The sequence below is a fragment of the Cyprinodon tularosa genome, unplaced genomic scaffold (genome assembly GCF_016077235.1).
Source record: "Cyprinodon tularosa strain WSP-4 unplaced genomic scaffold, ASM1607723v1 ctg130, whole genome shotgun sequence".
NCBI lineage: Eukaryota > Metazoa > Chordata > Actinopteri > Cyprinodontiformes > Cyprinodontidae > Cyprinodon > Cyprinodon tularosa.
The window spans coordinates 2,164,224-2,186,494 of NW_024038115.1; the positions used below are offsets into that span (position 1 = coordinate 2,164,224).

General features: G+C 38.3%; 1 protein-coding gene across 1 annotated transcript in view; it reads left to right on the plus strand.

The window, feature by feature from the left end:
- Window positions 1-22,271, plus strand: part of mccc2 (methylcrotonoyl-CoA carboxylase 2 (beta)) — a 28,446-nt gene that overhangs the window by 1,112 nt on the left and 5,063 nt on the right. The window contains exons 2-15 of the mRNA XM_038277342.1: window positions 203-269; window positions 2,089-2,173; window positions 4,575-4,676; window positions 4,810-4,937; window positions 5,860-5,972; window positions 7,077-7,190; window positions 10,202-10,266; window positions 10,530-10,629; window positions 11,690-11,785; window positions 12,440-12,512; window positions 12,590-12,666; window positions 14,066-14,132; window positions 14,245-14,401; window positions 21,223-21,337. Coding sequence (XP_038133270.1) covers window positions 203-269; window positions 2,089-2,173; window positions 4,575-4,676; window positions 4,810-4,937; window positions 5,860-5,972; window positions 7,077-7,190; window positions 10,202-10,266; window positions 10,530-10,629; window positions 11,690-11,785; window positions 12,440-12,512; window positions 12,590-12,666; window positions 14,066-14,132; window positions 14,245-14,401; window positions 21,223-21,337 — 1,359 coding nt within the window. The remainder of the gene's footprint in view (window positions 1-202; window positions 270-2,088; window positions 2,174-4,574; window positions 4,677-4,809; window positions 4,938-5,859; window positions 5,973-7,076; window positions 7,191-10,201; window positions 10,267-10,529; window positions 10,630-11,689; window positions 11,786-12,439; window positions 12,513-12,589; window positions 12,667-14,065; window positions 14,133-14,244; window positions 14,402-21,222; window positions 21,338-22,271) is intronic.

Sequence of the window (22,271 nt, forward strand, 5' to 3'; positions counted from 1 at the left end):
TCAGAATTTTTTTATTTTTGAAATTCTGTGTCAAATAGTTCATTTATGAAAGCAACCATTTTCAACCATGAGTTGTGCTTAGTAATTTCACTATGCAGTAGTTTTTCTATAATTTATATGGACAAGCATTTTGATTAGATTATATTCCGTTTTCGAAGCTTTACTCACCAGAAAGTTATACTAAAAATCAATTGTTTTGCAGGAAAATTATGAGCGAATGAAGGTTTTGGTTGATGAATTGAGGAGCCGAACAGAGAAGATCAAGTTGGGTAAGTGTCGGAACCAGAAAAAGAAGATAAAGGAGGTCAATATTAAACCTTAACTTGTGCTACTTTTTTTTTTGCTAGGGAAGATAAACCTCATTATACAGCACTAAGCTACAAAATTTGGAATAACTTAAAATGTGTTTTGTTTTCCAAGGAATGGAAACCTTACTGAATATCTTGTGAACAGCACTTGATTGGAGAATGTTGTTCCCCCAGCAGGGCAATGACCCTAAGGCACCTTTAGACTCCATAGACATTAAAGGAATAGTACACCCAAAACATGATTAGCCTTCATTTTCTACTCACCCCCATGCTGAACAACACTCTGGAGTACTTTTTTGATATCTCAAATGCATCTGGAGATCTGGGAGGCTTCTTGCTGTCTGCTGACATTCAAATAATGGAGGTCTATGGTGCCCGAGGCAGAAAGGTCCATAAAAGTCCACAAAAAACGTGTCAATATTCCTCCATACTGCTCGTCCAATGTATTCTGGGTAGCATCCAGAATTTACTCGAAACGAAGTCATTTAGAATGTTTTTAGAGGATAAACAGTAGTGTATAGGATTTCCTTAAAGTGCGCACGTTCACGACGCTACGGAAGCCGGCAGACCAAACCAACGCATTCAGCTCGGCAAAGAACTCATGCTCTTCCTCAACACTGAAGTCCTCAGACATTTTTCTTTCGTTGTTTCTTTCTTTGCACAGGTAAACAGAACATTTGGTCTTCTACGCTTGCATTATTGACAGAGCAGACGCTGAATGCGCACTTTCATCTGGTTTGGTCTGCCGGCTTCCGTAGCGTCGTGAACGCGCATGTGCGCGCTTTCAGGAAATCCTATACACTACTGTTTATGCTCTAAAAACATTCTAAATGACTTCGTTTCGAGTAAATTCTGGATGCTACCCACTCAGGACACTTGGAATACATTGGACGAGCAGTATGGAGGAATATTGACACGTTTTTTGTGGACTTTTATGGACCTTTCTGTCTCGGGCACCATAGACCTCCATTATTTGAATGTCAGCAGACAGCAAGAAGCCTCCCAGATCTCCAGATGCATTTGAGATATCAAAAAAGTACTCCAGAGTGTTGTTCAGCATGGGGGTGAGTAGAAAATTAAGGCTAATCATGTTTTGGGTGTACTATTCCTTTAATATGTAGACCCATCATTGGATGGGCCAGCCTTATGCTGCGACAAGTTGGTGTTCGCTACATTGGATGTGGCTGATTTGCTGTTAGACTCAGGGATATTTATTCAATATTAGAGGGACTTTAATCTTATTCTACACTTATAATTGTAGTATTAACATTTATTTTATAATAAATGCTTTTATTGTGATTTCCTTTTGGCTTTATTCACCTGATGTTATGACCTATCTCTTCATTTAAAGAAAAATAATTATAGCCTGGCCCTAAGACTCCGTTGTGGAAAATTTTCAGGACTCTGCAATGCTTCTGCAAACGACTGAATGACTATTCTCCTGATGTTTGACTTTATTCTGTTTTAATTGTGTATTGACTTCTGTCTCACAAATTGTGATATATTTTACTCTTAGTTTTTTCTCGTTATATTAGTAGCTTTATCCCTTTATTCTCTCAAAATAGTATGTGCCCCTAATACTCCATCATAGATCTGTGTCAATACCAGATATTGAAAAGTTCACGTGTTCAGTTACATTTGTTCTGACTGATTCTGCTATACCCTCAATGGAGTGAACAGCCTGTGCCATACCAAGACAACTTTGGATTTGTTGATGAAAAAAGATGCTTAAAAAAGAACTAACAATCCAAGTTTTTTTCATATATATTTATCACTAAAGGTGGAGGAGAAAAGGCAAGAAAACTTCATACATCTCGAGGGAAGCTGTTGCCAAGAGAGCGCATTGACAGACTACTGGATCCAGGGTATTATCGTCATCAGTTCCATTTATAATTTATGACTGTTTCATTTTGTTATGTGGCAAAGCGTCATCTAAATTTAGAGATCCACTCTGTGATTCTTAAAATAAAGGAATGAATGGATTACATTTCCCCCAAAAAATATTGTAGTCATTTCTAAAGGTTTTTCTGTTTTTGTTTGTTGAATACTGATTGTTGGTTTTAAGTTGAAACACGAATGATGCACAGATTCAAAATGATACAGATGAAAATGTTATTGGTCTAATTGATTTACAGTTTTGTTTTATGTGCTGCATAGATTTTCTTCTGAGAGTGTTCAGCTTAGAGGGAATCTTAGTTGTGACCTACAATTTAGGAATAAAACAGAAGAAAAAAACTAAACAATCCTACCAGAGCAAGCTAGCTTTGCTAACAATTGAAAGTAAAGAAAAGTTTTGATTGATACCCTTCAATAATACCTTTTTTGAATTTATTAATATTTATAAATTTATTTTAGATCCTATATTTAGTAGGTTTGACTTTTTTTAACTATTGTGATGCATTGAGATCTGCTACAAAAAAGGCTTTTGCAAATACCCTCTACATACTACATTATTTAAAATCTAAAATATTCAAACACCATAAAGCATACAGGTGCTGGTCATAAAATTAGAATATCATGAAAAAGTAGATTGATTTCAGTAATTCCATTTAAAAAGTGAAACTTGTATATTATATTCATACATTACATACAAACTCATATATTTCAGATGTTTATTTTGTTTAATTTTGAGGATTACAAATGACAACAAATGAAAATCTCAAATTCATCATATCAGAAAATTAGAATATTGTGAAAAGGTTCAAAATTGATGGCCCCTGGTGCCACACTCTAATCAGCTAATTAACTCAAACCACCTGCAAAAGCCTTTAAATGGTCTTTCAGTCTAGTTCTATAGGCTACACAATCATGGGGAAGACTGCTGACTTGACAGTTGTCCAAAAGACGACCATCGACACCTTGCACAAGGAGGGCAAGACACAAAAGGTCATCGCTAAAGAGGCTGGCTGTTCACAGAGCTCAGTGTCCAAGCACATTAATAGAGAGGCGAAGGGAAGGAAAAGATGTGGTCGAAAAAAGTGTACAAGCAAGAGAGATAACCGCACCCTGGAGAGGATTGTGAAACAAAACCCATTCAAAAATGTGGGGGAGATTCACAAAGAGTGGACTGCAGCTGGAGTGAGTGCTTCAAGAACCACCACACACAGACGTATGAAAGACATGGGTTTCTGCTGTCGCATTCCTTGTGTCAAGCCACTCTTGAACCACAGACAGCGTCAGAAGCGTCTTGCCTGGGCTAAAGAGAAACAGGACTGGACTGCTGGTGAGTGGTCCAAAGTCATGTTCTCTGATGAAAGTAAATTTTGCATTTCCTTTGGAAATCAAGGTCCCAGAGTCTGGAGGAAAAGAAGAGAGGCACTTCATCCACGTTGCTTGAAGTCCAGTGTAAAGTTTCCACAGTCAGTGATGGTTTGGGGTGCCATGTCATCTGCTGGTGTTGGTCCATTGTGTTTTCTGAGGTCCAGGGTCAACGCAGCCACATACCAGGAAGTTTTAGAGCACTTCATGCTTCCTGCAGCTGACCAACTTTTTGGAGATGCAGATTTCATTTTCCAACAGGACTTGGCACCTGCACACAGTGCCAAAGCTACCAGTACCTGGTTGAAGGACCATGGTATCCCTGTTCTTAATTGGCCAGCAAACTCTCCTGACCTTAACCCCATAGAAAATCTATGGGGTATTGTGAAGAAGAAGATGCAATACACCAGACCCAACAATTCAGAAGAGCTAAAAGCCACTATTAGAGCAACCTGGGCTATCATAACACCTGAGCAGTGCCACAGACTGATCGACTCCATGCCACGCCGCATTGCTGCAGTAATACAGGCCAAAGGAGGCCCAACTAAATACTGAGTGCTGTACATGCTCATACTTTTCATGTTCATACTTTTCAGTTGGCCAACATTTCTATAAATCCTTTGTTTTTATTGGTCTTCAGTAATATTCTAATTTTCTGATATGATGAATTTGAGATTTTCATTTGTTGTCATTTGTAATCATCAAAATTAAACAAAATAAACATCTGAAATATATATGAGTTTGTATGTAATGTATGAATATAATATACAAGTTTCACTTTTTAAATGGAATTACTGAAATCAATCTACTTTTTCATGATATTCTAATTTTATGACCAGCACCTGTACATTATTATGCGGACATTACCATAGTTAGTTTTTGAGTTATTTAAAAAATTGTGTTTTGTTTATATTTTATTGAAATAGTAAACTTTATCCAGCAGATGTGTTTTGTTCCTCATTTTAAGAATCAGAAAAGTGTGACAGTTTTTGTTAATTGTCTTTACAGGACTCCGTTTTTGGAATTTTCCCAGTTTGCAGGATATGAATTGTATGGAAAAGAGGAGGTTCCTGCCGGGGGGATGATCACTGGGATTGGACGTGTTTCAGGGTCAGTATATTTTTCATAAAAGAATGTTGGATTATATAAAAGATGTTGACTGTTTGATCAATTTGATAAAAATAAAACATCTAATTTCCAAAGCAAATTCCATTAATTTCCCTTTGATGTTTTTCCCTCTTAGGGTGGAATGTGTTGTTGTTGCTAATGATGCTACTGTTAAAGGAGGAACCTACTACCCCATTACAGTGAAAAAACACCTCCGTGCACAAGAAATCGCCCAGCAGAATCACTTACCCTGCATTTACCTGGGTATGTTTTGCTAGATTTAGAATAATTTTTTCAAACACTAAATCTTAAAATAATTTAGTTTAAAAAATAAAACTTTTAGCCCTTGCTTACTTAAACATACATTAATACCGTATTTTTACGACTATAAGGCGCATATAAAAGTCTTTTTTTCCCCTCAAAATGTGTGGCGCGCCCTATGGTGCGGTGCGCCCTATGTGTGTTGTTACTGCGGACGTTTGAGACCACCATGAGAACGTTAAAGGGGGAAGTGTGGACGTGGATTGTGTATAAAAAAATAGGTATGTGCTTTATGCAGAACTCCTCATCTCCTCAATGAGGAGATGATGAAAGAGTGGCTGAGGGAGGTGTATGTAAGGAGACCAGGTGTTTTTTTCCACTCATCACCATCGCTGTTAATCTGTGACTCCATGCGTGCCCATCTCACAGCCATGGTGAAACAAATGAACGCTGTGCTTGCTGTTATTCAACCGCTCGATATCGGCACCAGGATAATAAAAGCGAACATATTCTGCCGGCAGATTTCTGCATTTTAAGTTAATTTATGCGTCAATAAACTGTTTCAGAGGAGTGATCACAGCGCTCTGTGTCATCAGCGATGTGTCTCACGGCCAGCTCCCAGGTTTGATTAATACTTTGTAATAAATACACCTTGCAGCTATATTTGCTGTGATCAGTGGGAATAAAGTAGTTTTAATATGTTTTTAAGTGAGAAAATCCACCTGAAAACTTAATCATTGCAGTCAGTTCATCCAGATTATCATCCTGCCTTCTAATGTTATTTCTGTCGGAGGCGCTCAGACAAGAAAAAAATGTGTTGATATCTTTGGAAAAGGAGCATGAGTTTCCTCTTTAACACTCATTATCAGACTTTGGATCATAAATGATCTAAATACTCAACTTTTCTTCATTGAATTTTTCTCAGTGGATTCTGGAGGAGCCAATCTTCCCAGACAGGCCGACGTCTTTCCAGACAGAGATCACTTTGGCCGTATTTTCTATAACCAGGCCAGGTTATCTTCAGAAGGAATTGCTCAGGTGAGGCTTTAAGGTGCTTGTGACAGACTTTTTAATCAAATAAAGATAGTGAAGAAAAGCATATTAATATTAAGTATTTACAATTTAATTAAAGTCGTAATAAAAGACAACTTTCACACAAATTGGGCATTTTGCTTTATTAAATTTTGAGAGACCAAAGTCGACTGGATTTGTCGACTAAAGGGATCTGCAGGATCATTCATTGTGTGAATGTTGGTTATAAACACCTCAGCAGGTTGCACTTAAACAGTTATTAACTGGGGGGATCAGCGTTCACCTTAACTTCATACATAATAAATATATTATATTAATATAATATTTTTTTGTTTCTTTTAACTCCTAATTTTCTTTATGATATTGACCTTCTGAAATCTCTTTAAATGCTTAAATACTTTGCATGATTAAAATGATGAATAGCTCTATAAATTATTAAAAAAGAAGTCAAACAAAATAAAATAGAAATTTCAATCTTAGCCCACGGGTGAGTTGTGCTGTTTTCAGAAAATGCAGTGGGCACCCCATGAGGCCCCTGAGGGCCCCTTGGTGCCCCACGTTGCTGACTCCTAGTTTAGACCAATATGAAAGAGAAAGGCCTTGAAATAATGAAAAACCAAAGGTGTAAAATTAAATGCTGTCAGTAAAAACAAAAACAAAAAACATTTGCAATAAACTGACCCAGAAGTAGCCAGGAGGAGTTAAACATGTCAACTTTAAGGACTCATCCAAAACATTTTTCTTCCTATTTATATTAAAACCTTCTTTTACTTAATACTGGAGAATGATGCACATCTGTGGTTATCCTTTGATAGGCTTAATGGTTTGCATAATAAACCACTACAAAGTTTGTCCTTATGCCCCCTAAAAGTTAAAAGAAAATTGCAGTCATAAGTCTTTTAAAAGTCATATCCTCTAGTGTGTGTTTTGAATCATTTTGGTGATTTGTCACATTTTAATATATCTTGCTAGTCAATGAAACTTTTATGAAGAAAAATTACCACAGACTTTTTTTTCATTGCAGATATATTTTTTCATGGTTCTTTAATCTAGCTGGAGGGGTTGTTTCTTTTCGCATTAAGATTTCTAACACTTCCTCTTTCTTCTTAGATTGCTGTTGTGATGGGCTCCTGCACTGCTGGAGGAGCATATGTACCAGCAATGGCAGACGAGAGTATCATTGTGCGCAAGCAAGGAACCATCTTCCTCGGAGGACCTCCTCTGGTTTGCAGATTTTCTCATCTTGTTTGTATTTTACAATCATGAAATGAATCATGTGGATTGTTGCATCCTCTCATGGTATTACAGTTGAATTGGTAATTCCAGTACCAGCTGGTTACTATGACTGAGCAGCTTTTGCTTCGGCAAAATAGAAGCAAGCCAGCATTTGCGCGCTGGTTTTATTGACTAGGAGCATCTATATGGCCATGCTGTTTATCCACATTTAGGGAGATGTTTTGCATCTCATTTAGAATAAAGGTTCCACTCCATTCTCACTGACAGGAGGTGTTTTATGTACAATTAGTGCGAATATTTACCATGTCCTTAAAACAGGTGTGAAATGAGACCTAACAGAAACAACAGTGAGAAATGAAAGGTGCAATACTGTTGGCTTTATAAAAAGACAAGTTTTTCACTAAGTTACACTGTTTCTTCCTTTGTGCCAGACATTTTTACAAGAGATAATTTTGTCCTAGAATTTGTCTAAAAGATTGCATAAAATCTTTCTGTTCATTTGTATCATCTCATACCTGTAATTTTCAATTTTTTCTTTTTGTTCTTCCATTTGATTTTGTTCCTACTAATATACGATCATGGGGAAAGACCATTTTTAATTCAAATTAGCCCATATTATCTGACTGGATATTTTTTTGTGTATAGCCCATAATTGATATTGACCTAATATGATATCGGCGGATTTAATCAAGAGGTATTATTTAGGGGCAATTGTCATCAACAATAGGTAGGAGTTAAAACTGATCAATTTATTATTAATCAATAAGCAGGGGTTGACAAACTAAACTTTTCTTTAAACTGTTGTGTGCTTGGACAAATATAAATTGTAATGTTAAAAATAAAAAAAAAAACTTGACAGGTTAAAAACCTAAGATAAATCACAAGACAGAAGTCAATGTCACAAATGAATAACTTTTATTTTAGAGTCACGGTATGTTTATACAAGATAATACTATTAATATAATGTGACTTTTCTAGAGAATCATTATACAGTTATTTTATACAGGGTTTCCACAGTCTTACATAATTTCAGAATTCCCTGACTTTTAACTGAGTATGGATTAGTTTTCCCTGACAAAATAAATGCAGCCGTTTGTCGTTTTGGTAACTACATCAAAATTACCTCTAGGTGGACAAAAATCACGCCCTCTGGCGGAAAATCACCCGGCCTTTTCAAATCACGCGAGAATGTGTACAGAACAACAAAAATGGCGCTGGCATTTTTGCGATCATTCCACTTGCTCGGCAGGCAAATGCAATGAAATTTGTACTCTCCCAACAATAAAAACTACTTGCCCTGGGAGATCAGGTGATGGTTAACATCGAGCCCTGATAAGTTACATAAACTTTAAACTGAAGCAGAGAGTTTCTTCCAGCATGCTTACATTGGGGATTTTAATACAGGTTCCAACATTCCTTTTGTTGGCTGAAACCAGACTGATTTCCAATATTGATATTGGGTTGAGACATCCCTGCTATTAAAGACAGATTTTAATTATTTGAATAAAGTTATCACTAACATAGACGGTGGGAGCACATAACATTTCTAATGCCTTCCTCTACAAAATATTGGATCACAGGATGCAAAGATGTGGGGCGAACAATTTTGCCAAAGATGTAAACCTTTTTTTCTTCTTTTTTTTTTTTTTAACAATATTACGATTGGCATTTTAGTTTGGTTTTCCATTTCTCTAACCACAAAGATGTAAATACTTCACCTCAGTCTTTCATGGTTTTCCTGACCTTTTAAGTTTACTTGTCCAGAATCCAATGTCGCAGGACTTTACTGTTACTGTTGTGGAGAAAAGTGCTGACTTCTGCTTGCATGATCTGCATGCTAGCTGCAATTCTCTCTTCCCTTCGGTGTGACAGCAAACCCATTTTAAGTGCATTGCCTCCTAAAGAGCTGAGGTGGGAAAGTCAGTGTTTCTGACTCCTGTTAAATGGGTTGTGATCAAAATTGAGACACCTCTTCAATCTAAAAATGGCTTTGGTTAAATTGTGATTGTATTGAAAATGCAAATAATTGCTCAGCCCCCCAAAGAAGGCAAAGACGCCTTTGTTTCCCTCAAAATATAAAGCCAATTTAATTCTGGATTACATTTCTAATTTCTAAATTTAACAAAGGACTTTTAGAAACATGTAGGAAATATAATCCACTCTTCTTTTATCATCTCTGCCAGTGAAATGATAGCAACCAAAATGTATTGCCGATTGATAAGATGTTGTTGTGCAGTTATAGAAAGTGTTGCTCTGGCTGCTAAGACCTGAGGCTTGTTGTGAGGAAACCGATGCTCATTTCTCTTAGTAGCTTTTAACACCTGATGTGTTGGAGGTCAAACTGGTCGGAGGTTTGGGCTCGGGCCAAAAAGCACATTTTATTTCACTCGTTCTGTATCTTCTGGGCACTCTTTTGATCAGAAGGCATCATTTTCTGTATGAATTAGAAGACTGAATTAAGACGATGTGGGTTGGTGTGGCTCAACCTTTTGCCCATTTGTGCCCTAATTTCCTCCCTGCCCATTTGCTGTTGGTCACCAACATATTAAATTTTATATGTGTAATCAAACCGTTGATGCCCGTTTAGCTGACTGTGCTTAGCAGTTTATTATGTCCTTAGAGTTAAATATCTCCATTACACTAGGATAGTCATAGACCTGATATAGTTGTGTATTACTCATTGTTGTGTTACACTTTATTTTTGTTAAATAACTGAGCAACCTCCTGCTGATGGTGTATATGTTAGAGTCACACAACCACAACTTGTGGATCAATCATTGGATATAGTAGATTACTACCACTACTTTTAATTGTTGTACATCCGGCCAGGATCAAACCATTACTAAGGTGTGTATAATTTGCAGTAAAAGACCAAAGACCAAATGTCAAACTGGCAAATGAATGGTGAAATAGTAACAGTAGGAAACAATCAATCAGCTGCAGAAAAAGACAGTTCTTGCTGCAGCAGTTTCATGAAACCTCTTTGTGTCTTTTAACAGGTGAAAGCTGCCACCGGGGAAGAGGTATCTGCAGAAGATCTTGGTGGTGCTGATCTACACTGCAAGTATGAGCACAGTATTTCGTGTAACATCACTGATTTTCCTCTCTTCTATAAGGCTGTTGTACATTTTCCAAATACACTGCTTTGAATGAAGCGCCTTTAACTGTTGATGTGATGTCCAATGTTTGAAATTATATCACATTAGCTTTATTTGATGGTAAATGTGTATTTGGATCTAAATGACTGCTAGATCTGTATATTCCACCTGCTCTCCACTCCATGGTCATCTCTTAACTACTGGGATTGATTTCTTTCCTGTTTCACAGAAAATCAGGTGTGACAGACCACTACGCTTTAGATGATAACCACGCACTCCATTTAGCCCGAAAGACGGTCCGTAGTCTCAACTACAGGAAGAATATCGAGGTCAGTCCAATCAATGGTCTAATTTAGGGCTGGGCGATAATTCAATAACGATATATATCGATCGATAGACGTGTGGCGCAATAGAAAAAAAGAGGGTTGATAAAAGTTCGATAGAAAAGAAACGTAGTTTTCCTTCCTTCTCATTGTAGCCTAGCATGTAGGTTTATGCTAGTCACTGCTTCCTCCCAACCAATCACAATCGCGGACCCAGGCACGCCGTCACCAAGCGCCGCCCTCTCAAACCGCAACACAGAGCACATGAAGATGTCGCAGCAAGGAGAGGCGGAGGAAATTGTTCCAAAGAAGGGTTTTTGTAGTTCAGCAGTCTGGCAGTATTTCGGTCATGGCAAGTCGGACCAAAAACAAACCACAGTCATCTGTAAAATGTGTAGGGAACCAGTGAAATCGAAGTCTGATAACACAACCAACTTTTTTTTTTTATCATCTCAGCTGCTCACACCCGCAGGAGTACGAGCTGTGTAGGCCCCGACGCGGCTCTCCTCTGAGGAATCTTCGGGAAATATATATATATATTTTCAGTTCTGGGCAGTTTCCCACGTAGTTCTAACAATTGAGAGAAAAATGCTGAGGGGCCAGAAACTTCAAAGTAATAACGCAGGAAACGGGGGCGGCGGCGGCGGCGGCGGTGGGGGGGCATTTATTTATTTGTTATATTTATTTTGGTCACTTTTCTGGTCACTTTAGTTTATTCTTTGTCATTATTTAATAACATAACTCAGGTCTCTTAAGTTATTTTTCTTTAAAACAATTCTGTTATGGTTAAAAAATTTGGTTAAATAAAGATTTAATTTGAAGTCTGTGTTTGTGTTTTTTATTAAAATTAAATCATTTAGCAATATTATAAAAAGTCCAGGCAGAGCTGCACATAAAATATGGTTTCAAATCTTTTCAATAATTATTGATATCGATCAATATGCATTTTTTTTTATCGATAAGCTTTTTTTCTATATCGCCCAGCCCTAGTCTAATTGCTAATTAAATTCACCTAATTGTGCCTGAACTCTCTGTTACCTTTATGTTTTCTTCCTGTTTTTTTAAGGTCACTGTAGAACCCAGTGAAGCCCCCCTTTACCCCGCAGATGAGCTTTACGGGATAGTTGGAGATAACTTGAAACGTAACTTTGATGTCAGAGAGGTAATTGTCCGGCTCCTTGCAAAGCTGATCAAGTGAAGCGAGCTTAATGTTTCAGACTGCACTTGGGAAAAGATGAGCTTTGATATGATGATTTTTCTGTAAGGCGTTAAACTGTGTGAGCTGCACTCAGAATGTTGATGAGACATTACTTGATTCTGAACAGATTCCAAAGAAGATAGAATAGAATAAATAGTCACCTCCATTCTGATATCTAATCCTAGCCTACATTGATATGTATTTTAAAGGCTGAGGGGGAGCAGTGTTCAGGCTTTCAGTTGATTATGTCTGCTTGGCATCAATCACTTTATTTTTCTTCTCTGGCTGCTCCTGAGACTCTGGTGCTCAATGCAGACTCAGGAGCAAGAATTACTGTTAACTCAAGCAATGCCAGAGTGTTTGTGATGTAGAGCAGCATTGACAGCCTGTTTAGGTGTGGTGAACAACCAGCTGTGCCTTTTCCTTTACAAGAGTTTTCTTTCTTATCTGGAACAGGCAGCTCCTCGCAGCAAGTGGCTAAATCACTTTAATAAAGGAGGTTACCTAAGATTTGTGACATTACTGGGCTGCTTCAGCTTCGTTTTCTGCATAATGGCTGTTTTTTTTCTGACGTTTCGTTCCACCACTCTACGATCTGACACATTTATTTGTTTGTAGGTCATTGCCAGAATTGTGGATGGCAGTAAATTTGATGAGTTCAAGGCATTTTATGGAGACACGCTGGTTACAGGTATATGGTCGAATATTGTTTTCCATTTCATTTGCTTCACCAGCCTCACCTTTTAATTTTAATCTCTGCCTCTGCAGGCTTCTCAAGAATATTTGGATACCCTGTTGGAATTATTGGCAATAACGGAGTTCTGTTTTCAGAGTCTGCTAAAAAGGTATTTAAAAAAAAAAATGGGTCTCACCTTGAAGTGAAGGTGATATAATGTTTAGACAACTCTGAAGAATGAAGAGTCCTGAAGTGGTTTGGGTTAGCTGCACAGATTTGCTGCTTCCAGTGATACCAGTTTGTTTCCTTTCTTGTGTTCTTTGCAGACTGTTCATACTCTAACGGCCAAGTTTCTTACACAAAGTAACCTAGCAAATTCCCTTTTTTCTGCCACCAAATCCTTGTAGTTATTGTAACGTTGCATTTTAAAACCTTAATTAAAATTCTGCACATTTCACTTAATTTGCAAACTAATTGGCTTTGAGCCGAGACAAACTTTACTTCAGGATAAACATGAGATGATGAGTCAAATCTGTTTTAATACACCTATATGTTTTTCCAGACATGTTTTGAATTAGATTACAGGCTTGACTTCTTTAAATCTATCTCTCTCTGTCTGGTCTGCTCACAACAGGCTCATATCATCAGTGTAATTACTGTCAAAATAGACCAACAGTGTTTTGTGGAGAAGCCATGCTTGGAGCGCATATTCGACCAAAAATCAATACAGGACCTGGTGTTCAAGATGCATTTATGAGACACACTGTCATCACTTTTAAACAGACCCTGGCTTCAATTATACAAGGTGTTGGGGAGGTTTAAAAGCATATCTGTTGAGTATTTTTACAGATAAGAAGTAAACCAGGCAGAAACATAACAGACACAGATTAGTTTTTTTTCCTTTTCTTCCCCCCATCTAGGCAGCTTTTAATTCAAGGAAAGCTTCCTTAACAAAAGGAAGCCTGCAACAACAATAACCAAAATTAAGCTGCATTAGTGTTTGCTTTATGTACAAGCTCTCAGTTCTTTATTAAGTTAGGTGAATAACAAACATGAAAATAACATGCACTCTCTTGTATCCATCCATCAATCTGTCCACCCATCCATCAATTATTCCTACCATCCATACATCGTTCTGGCTGTTGGTTCATTGTACCCCCCTGCTGATCCATCAATCAGAATGTCTGTCCATCCGTTATTCTATCAGTCTGTCTAACATACCGTCCATTCTGTGTTTAAAGACGAGAGCAAGAAAATCTGACTTGAAAACATGTATAAATCTTGATTATTGGACAATGTGATGCAGACAGGTCAATTTTTATCAGCTGCTGTTAAGATGATGCATTGAGATAATTCATTGCGTACGCACACATGCTTGGGTTGAGGGTTTTTTGATATGTACAATTATACTCAATGCGTCTTCTTATTTTAATGCTATATTGTTGTTGGTCCATTGAGATGCCAGGTCTGTTATCCTAATGTTATGAAGATGCACGGCTAAGATTTTACCTCTTGGCAGTTCTCTAGTGTGAGTAATAATGTTCAAAAACATTGATTTTTCTATTCAGGGAACACATTTCATCGAATTATGCTGCCAAAGAAACATTCCTTTGATTTTCCTTCAAAATATAACAGGTTGGTGCAAATTTGACTTCCTCTTTTGAAATGATGTTGATGTGCTGAGTAGCAAAGACAAACCACTCATTTTTTTTCCTTTAATATCCTGTTTTCTGCTTGTTTTTCAAAGGGTTCATGGTGGGAAGAGAGTATGAAGCTGGAGGTATTGCCAAAGATGGTGCTAAGATGGTCACTGCTGTGGCCTGCGCCAATGTGCCGAAGATTACAGTCATCATCGGTGGTTCCTACGGTGCAGGCAACTACGGCATGTGTGGAAGAGCGTACAGGTAGGGAGAAGTCTCTCCCTGTTGGGTCTGGAGATGTATTTCAGTAAAAAGAACAAAATGTTCCCTGCTTGATATTAATGATTTATATGGACAGTGCGTAATTTGCATAAAATGGGAAAGCTCTTTTTTAAAGCTATTTTTTTATTGACAGTGATCTCTAAATCACCATAAGTAAGAAGGGATTAGCAGTCAGTTGTCTTTTCTTTTTTCTTTTGCTACAGCGCTCGTCCGTTCATTTTATGTTCACCATTATTTTAGTGTTTTGTAAAATATTTCAATGAAGTTATACCCAGCTGTTTCAGCACTGTGTCGGACTAAGAGAGACAATTTTTGACCTTTGCAATGGCATTCTTACTGCAGGCACCAGTGATTAAAAAAATACTAGGATAGCTGGACTTAATTTATTGATCTCATTTTATATGTAATTGATTTCTCTGAAAAATCATAAATTTTTCAGACATCAGACACAATCCATGTTTCATTGTAAAAACATTTTTGCTGCTAGCTGCAAAGATTAGATTTGTGTGACTCATTTCTAGTGTTTTCTTTGTGTGAGCCGTTGACCTGGTCTTACAGATCTTAGTTGAATCTGACCATTTCTCTTAGAAGAAATGGTGGGGGAAAAAATGTCCACGAAGAGGAAGAGATAGAAAAGAGATGCAAATAGATTTTTGTTTTGTTGATAAATTCAACTGAAAATATGTCTTATATTCTAGGTTCTTCAAAGTAGCCATATTTTGCTTTGATTGCTGCTTCGCACACTCTTGGCATTCTCTTGATGAGCTTCAAGAGGTAGTCACCTGAAATGGTCTTCCAACAGTCTTGAAGGAGTTCCCAGAGATGCTTAGCACTTGTTGGCCCTTTTGCCTTCACTCTGCGTTCCACCTCACCCCAAACCATCTCGATTGGGTTCAGGTACGGGGATTGTGGAGGCCAGGTCATGTGGCGCAGCACGCTATCACTCTCCTTCTTGGTCAAATAGCCCTTAGACAGCCTGGAGGTGTGTTTGGGGTCATTGTCCTGTTGAAAAATAAATGATGGTCCAACTACACGCAAACCGCATGGAATAGCATGCCGCTGCAAGATGCTGTGGTAGCCATGCTGGTTCAGTATGCCTTCAATTTTGAATAAATCCCCAACAGCGTCACCAGCAAAGCACCTCCACACCATCACACCTCCTCCCCCATGCTTCACGGTGGTAACCAGGCATGTAGAGTCCATCCGTTCACCTTATCTGCATCACACAAAGGCACGATGGTTGGAACCAAAGATCTCCCATTTGGACTCATCAGACCAAAGCACAGATTTCCACTGGTCTAATGTCCATTCCTTGTGTTCTTTAGCCCAAACAAGTCTCTTCTGAATGGTGCCTGTCCTTAGCAGTGGTTTCCTTGCAGCTATTTTACCATGAAGGCCTGATTCACACAGTAACCTTCGATTTCTGAGGCTGGTTCATCTGACTTGGATGAACTTATCCTCTGCAGCAGAGGTGACTCTTGGTCTAACTTTCTTTGGGGCGGTCCTCATGTCATCCAGTTTCTTTGTAGCGCTGGTGTAGTGCTGGTGCGCTGGAGATAGGCACCAGCACCCCTCGCGACCCCACTCGGGTTAAGCGTGCTAGAAAATGGATGGATGGATGGATGAATGAGGCGTGTCCAAACTTTTGGTCCCCTCCTCCTTAAAATATTCGTACCAAGACTTTACAAGAAAAACAAAATAACTTCATTAATGAACTGCAAAAATGTCAGGATTCTGTATCTTCTAACATTTTAGAGTCCAATGAAACTGAAAATTAGAATACTTTGTACTTTCCAACCAAAACATGATTTACTACTTGTGTCATTACTGTCACGATAACATCAGTTTGTCTTTAGAAATATAGAAGGCTTGTTTTGGTTTTGACTGTTTCTGGAAATGTTTTTACACATCACATGCACCCTATTGAAGGTATAGTGGAGGATTTCCGTGAATTTTTGAAAAGACCTGCCCTCTCCACTTAAAATAAAAAATGCACATGCACAACCTTGTATCCGCTTTAGAGAGGGAACGCTTATTAAACGTGTGCAAGAGCATGCACAAGCCCCTTTCTCCTCATGCATGCTCTGTTTAAAAATTACTGTTTGCATTGCTCATACAAGCTTGAGCGATGCAAGCAGCCGGGCGTACACTGTGCGATTTTCTTTTCAGTCGTTGCACGCAGCTACTGCTCACACTGTACGACTAAACACCACGTCGGACTCAGCTCCGCAATGAGATGGAGCTGCTCTGACTGGTCTATTTGGAAGCCAAACAAATAGAAGATGAATATGAAGCTCACTAGAGTGAAACGCGCTCCTATGGCAATTTGTGCACTTTAGTGCTGAAAGCCCTAAAAAGAAAAGGCGACAATGTGTTTGGAAAAAAGACATGGCTGAGCAAACGTGGCTACTTCGATCTGTCAATTTTACAGACAGAACTGCATTTCACTCATTGCATCCCTGCCATGCTGCTGTGTTTACAGAAGAATCCTTGATTGCGCATGCGCACTGAGAAATTTGCCCTCGACGGTCTGGAGAAGATCGAACATGTTTGATTTTCTCCCTACCTCCCGATTCCTGATCGGGAGGTGGTCATGAGAGGCTGATCATCCCTCTTAACTAGGGCTGGGTACCGAACTTCGGTTCTTTTATGATACCGACCAAAATGCTTCGGTTCTACAGAGTATCGAAACATGCCTCGTCTTTCGGTACCAAGTTTCGGTGATTGGCTATAACAGTTAACGTGATTGCGTCATCCAGGAAAAATACATAGGTGGTCACGCCTACAGCCAGGGTTCACGTGTATCTGTTGTGAACTGGTTGCAGCGTCATGGAACCCCTTTAAAATGCCCCCCCAGGTCAAAAGTGTGGCTTCACTTTATTAAGACTGATAGTGCGCAATGCAACACATCGTGCACGGAAATAATTTAAGAGCAGAAAGTTGCTCGGTGTTGACTGCAAGAAGAGCGGACCGCAGCCAGCGCGACCATCCTCCTCTCAGCAGCCCGTGGGCAGAGCAAAGACAAAGCGGAGTGAATCATGCTGCTTTCAAACTGGACACAGCAGGAGCAGCAAAATCACGTCTGCTGCTTCCTTTTTTGCTGCTTGTACCAGCTTCTGACGCGCGGCTGAAGAAGCTTTGCTGCTCTGGCTGCGCGGTGCAAAAGTGGCTCTGACGCGCGTTGGGCGGAGCTACTCTATCCTTTATTTGCCTTGCAGCTATATTTGCTGTGATCAGTGGGAATAAAGTAGTTTTATTATGTTTTTAAGTGGGAAAATCCACCTGAAAACTTAATCAGTGCAGTCAGTTCATCCTGCCTTCCAATATTTCTGTCGGAGCCGCTCAGACCCCCACATACCAGCGGTGCTCTGTCAGTAGGATCCCATTCAACGGGCTTGTTTGTCAGACATGATAATTTTTCTAAAGGAAAACTGCTAAGTAAAAAGGTCCTCACAATGTAACAGTGAATATTAGACACTGAAATTTTATTTTATGTAAGAGGAAAAATGTAAATGGAAATTTTCAGAGCTTAAAATAAAACTCAAGATTTGTACTTTTTTATGTTGTGTAATTTTCTTTTTTTTTTCTCGAATTGATATTATAAAACTGGTATCGAAAAAAGTATCGTTCAGGAACCGGTATCGAAGTGAAGGTATCGGTATTGGTACCGGAACCGAAAATTTTTGAACAATAGCGAGCCCTACTCTTAACCCCCTGTACACTACATGACTCACGACACACGATCAGGCTGAAAGTCAGCCCGATCGAAAGATTCTCACACGACTGGAAAATCGCCCGGAACATTGCACAGTGTACGCCGGGCTTAAGACAGCACTGTTTCCCATTCGGTACCTGACATCGACCAGATGCAGCTCAGTGCAGCATGGGTTAGTACTTCTCCGCAGCTGGTGGTTGTTATGGATTTAGTTCAGATATATCTTAAATTTGTTGCCTTTGAAAATGTAGTTGCAATGTGAAACACTTACCTAGTGCCACAAAGAACCAGTGTTATAGTTTAATAAGGGAGCAGTCAGTCTAAGCTTTAATTAGTGTAAGAGTTATTGCAGTTACCAGCCTGTGAATGATGGGGCAACCTGAAATCGGTCGGAAATTATTTATGATATTATTATATAGGGATGGGAATCGAAAACCGGTTCCTGTTAAGAACCGGTTCCGTATTTTCCGATTCCATGGCATCGTTTGGCAGCTCGCTGAACGATTCTTTTTTCGATTCCCGCAGCACCAGAGCCTAGAGCGCCGGCTCTGGGGAGCATGACTTACGTCACATTTTTTACGTAAGTTACGCAAGTTACGCAAGTTACGCAAGTTGGAAGAACTATTCGAGGAGGAAGACAACGAGCTGCGGTCACTTTGTGAATCAAAGCCCCGTCTTTCCTTAGCCCAGAGGGTAGATCAGGAAATCCAGCTCTGTAAAAGCTTGCCCTCCATCCCCTGCAGGGATAGCGCCACACTGTGGTGGTGGAAGAAGCAAGATACGCTGCCCTTGCTATCTGGACTGGCTGAAAACTACCTCTGTGTGCAGGCTTCCTCCACCCCATCTGAGAGCGTGTTTTCCACGGCTGGAGACACCATAAGCGCTGAAAGATCCCGTATCCTTCCAGAAAAAGCAGATATGCTCATCTTTCTGCAAAACAATTGTTAATTTTCCCTCACTGCAAAAACGATCTGAAATTAAGTAAAAATATCTTAAATCAAGTGTATTTACCCTTAATTTGAGCAGGTAAATAAGACAGTTTGCCAATGGAATGAGTATTTTTACATTTAAAATAAGATAATTAGATAATATGCACTTGAAATAAGACAATGCAATAGTTTTTTTCTTATTTCAAATGTAAATTGTCTTGTTCCATTGGCAAAATGTGTCACTTACTTACTCAATTCAAGAAAAAATGAACTTATTTTAAGAACAAATGACTTATTTAGATTTACATTTTTTGCAGTGCTACTACTGTTTTATAATTAGTATTTTTTGTTATTTAAAATAGGTTATTATCCCATCATTTGTTATTAGACATTGTTGGTTATTAAGTTTGTTCTTGTATTCATTTTTCATTTAAACACAGATGTTACTCCAGTTTCACATTTCCTGTGGACATCTTGATCTTGTTGAGTTTGTAAGATTGTGCAATAGTTAAGTAAACAAAGTTGATTCTGATAATCAAACTGTTTGTTCTCCTTTTTCCCCCAAATTGGAATCGAAAAAAGAATCGATAAAGAATCGAATCGTTTCATAGAATCGAAAAGGGAATCGGAATCGTGAAAATCTTTTCAATTCCCAACCCTATTATTATATTATCTTTATAACTTTTTATAATGCTGGCTTCTTATGTTAATATTGTTAAGTTGTGTTTAATGAGTCCAAAGCATGTACATGTTTATTTATTTATTTTTGTAGTTCTAGATTTAAGGCTCCACTGTTAAATAATTACAGAAATTTACTGACAAAAATATAAAAAAAGTATTTTATTCATTGTCATTCATGAACTGAACGTCTAATTTTTTTTTGTGTACTTTGCCCTAGAAACTGCTTCTTATAATTACAACGGATACGGTGACGTTTTTATGGAGGCAGGCATCTTTGCTCTACAGCAGCTGTGCAGAGCTGAAAAACTAGTGACTGTAGAGATCCCCATTACGCTCAATGAAGTTATCTTACTCCAGTCCCATTTATATCATACACAGACTGATAAAATATTATAAAAGTATTCATGCAAACAAACCTCATCTTCACTTGACAAGATAGGTGATGTTGCAGAAGCCATTTTGTACCAAGACAGCCTTCGTGTTGTTTGAGGGGGAGAAACGGCTGAGGGAGCAGTTCATGTCCCTGCAGTCTGACCATTAGATGCCACTGAAAATCACACTCTGTAGCTTAGATCTTAAGGGTGACACATGCCTCGGTTCCCCTTTAGAGGGACATCCCGCTGCATTGGCCAAAGATGAGAACCAATATTCAGATCAATGTAAGCATTAAAGCCTGCATCTATGATTGGATAGGTGTGAATTTGTGGCAGTACCATTTTTAATTAATAACTTCTGTCGTAACTTTGCTTATATCTGCCCACAAATGCACTTAGATAGAAATTACTGTACTGTATTACAAGTTATTGCCTTTTTCTCATTAGGTCTATGGTCATTTTATGTAGACAATGTAGAAATTCAAATTGGGGATACACATTTATTACAATGTAACTGTAAACAAATATCAAAAATGAAAATGACTACCTAGACTATGATAATTAGTTGTGCATATAATTATCATTATTTATGTTCAGTCTGGGGCAGCATTATACATTTGTTGCTTAATGCAGCAAAAGCCATTTCAAAACTATAATGACATGTTCTGTTAAGGTCTTCTATAAGCTATAACTGTGTTTAGTATTTTGTCAAAAAGGCAGCTGTTGCTAAATTTATCAATAAAACAACCATAAGAAGTGAAAAAATCTTTTTTTCTTTTCAAAATCACCATCAGGATTCGGTGTTTGCAATAAGTTTAAAGCAGAAAAAAAATATAATTTTTTTCCTTTAGTAAAATAATGCTTATCACTAGTCATCTCCTCACATACAAGAAGACTAAAACAGGCTCCATGCTTACATGATGTCCTGCTGAGGAAAAAGGAACTGACTGGGAGCAGATTCATCAGCTGTTGTAAAGCAAAACAGTAGTAGCTTTTAATTAAATATGAAATAGCTTTTTTAGTGTATTTGAGAAAATGTTCTAAGGTGCTCTGATGTATGTATTTGTAAAATGTTATGTTCAAGGTTTTATTTCTTCCTCACAGCCCTCGATTCCTCTTCATGTGGCCAAATTCGAGAATCTCTGTAATGGGAGGTGAGCAGGCGGCGACGGTCCTGGCCACCATCACCAAAGATCAGAGAGCACGAGAGGGAAAAGAGGTAATAATTTGGAATAAATCTGCCCCTCTGTGCCCTCTCTGGGAAGCCATAAATACACTGTGGTTGATTGGCTGCCAAAGGAATAAACATTAGGAAAGGCACATTTCTTTCAGTTGATGGTAAATCACAGCAGAATGAAATCATATCAGCCTTAAGTGCAACTGTGATGCATTATCCAGAATAGTGCCGTCATTAAGCAGCGGTAATTAAAATGTCTCAGGTTTGCTGTTACAGGTGTATTAAAAATGAATTAATTGCTTTTAGAGTGACACATTAGTGCCATAAAAAGCAGCAGTTTTAATGATGTGTTAGCTGGCATAAAAAGATGAGTACAATTTGTTCATATGTTGTTTTTAGAGCTCTGACTCTTAGTTGAACCTGAGGGAACAAGAAATTAATGTCTAAAGATTTGTAGAAACGGGACACAAAAGCATTCTTTCCTGTGTACCTTTCCCTGTTTTGTGTCACACTATATTTTCTTTGGATTTATGGATTAAACCAACATAAAGCAGCATGTAAAGAATTACATTAACACATGGTTTTAGTATTACCTCCCAGAAGGGGGTTATTTTTTCATCTGCACTGGTTTGTCTGACTCTTTAAAACACTGAAAAGCTGAAATTTTCAGAAAACGTTCGTATTGCGACCGAAACAAATTATTCGATTTTGATGATGATCAGAATTACTGTCAGGATCTGTGGATTTTTAAAAAAAGATTCTGTGAAAGCATATTTTAACTTAAAGTGGACAGTATGTTGTTGGAAATGAGCTACTTGGTCGTGGTCTGCACTAGGGCTGAAACAAGCAGATTAATCGTGATTAAATGATTATTGAAATAATAATCAACTAATTTAGTAATTGATTAATCGTTAACTGGAGCATCAACACTGTAAACCATGCCTTTAGCAGACAAAGCAACCCAATTAGAGCAGTA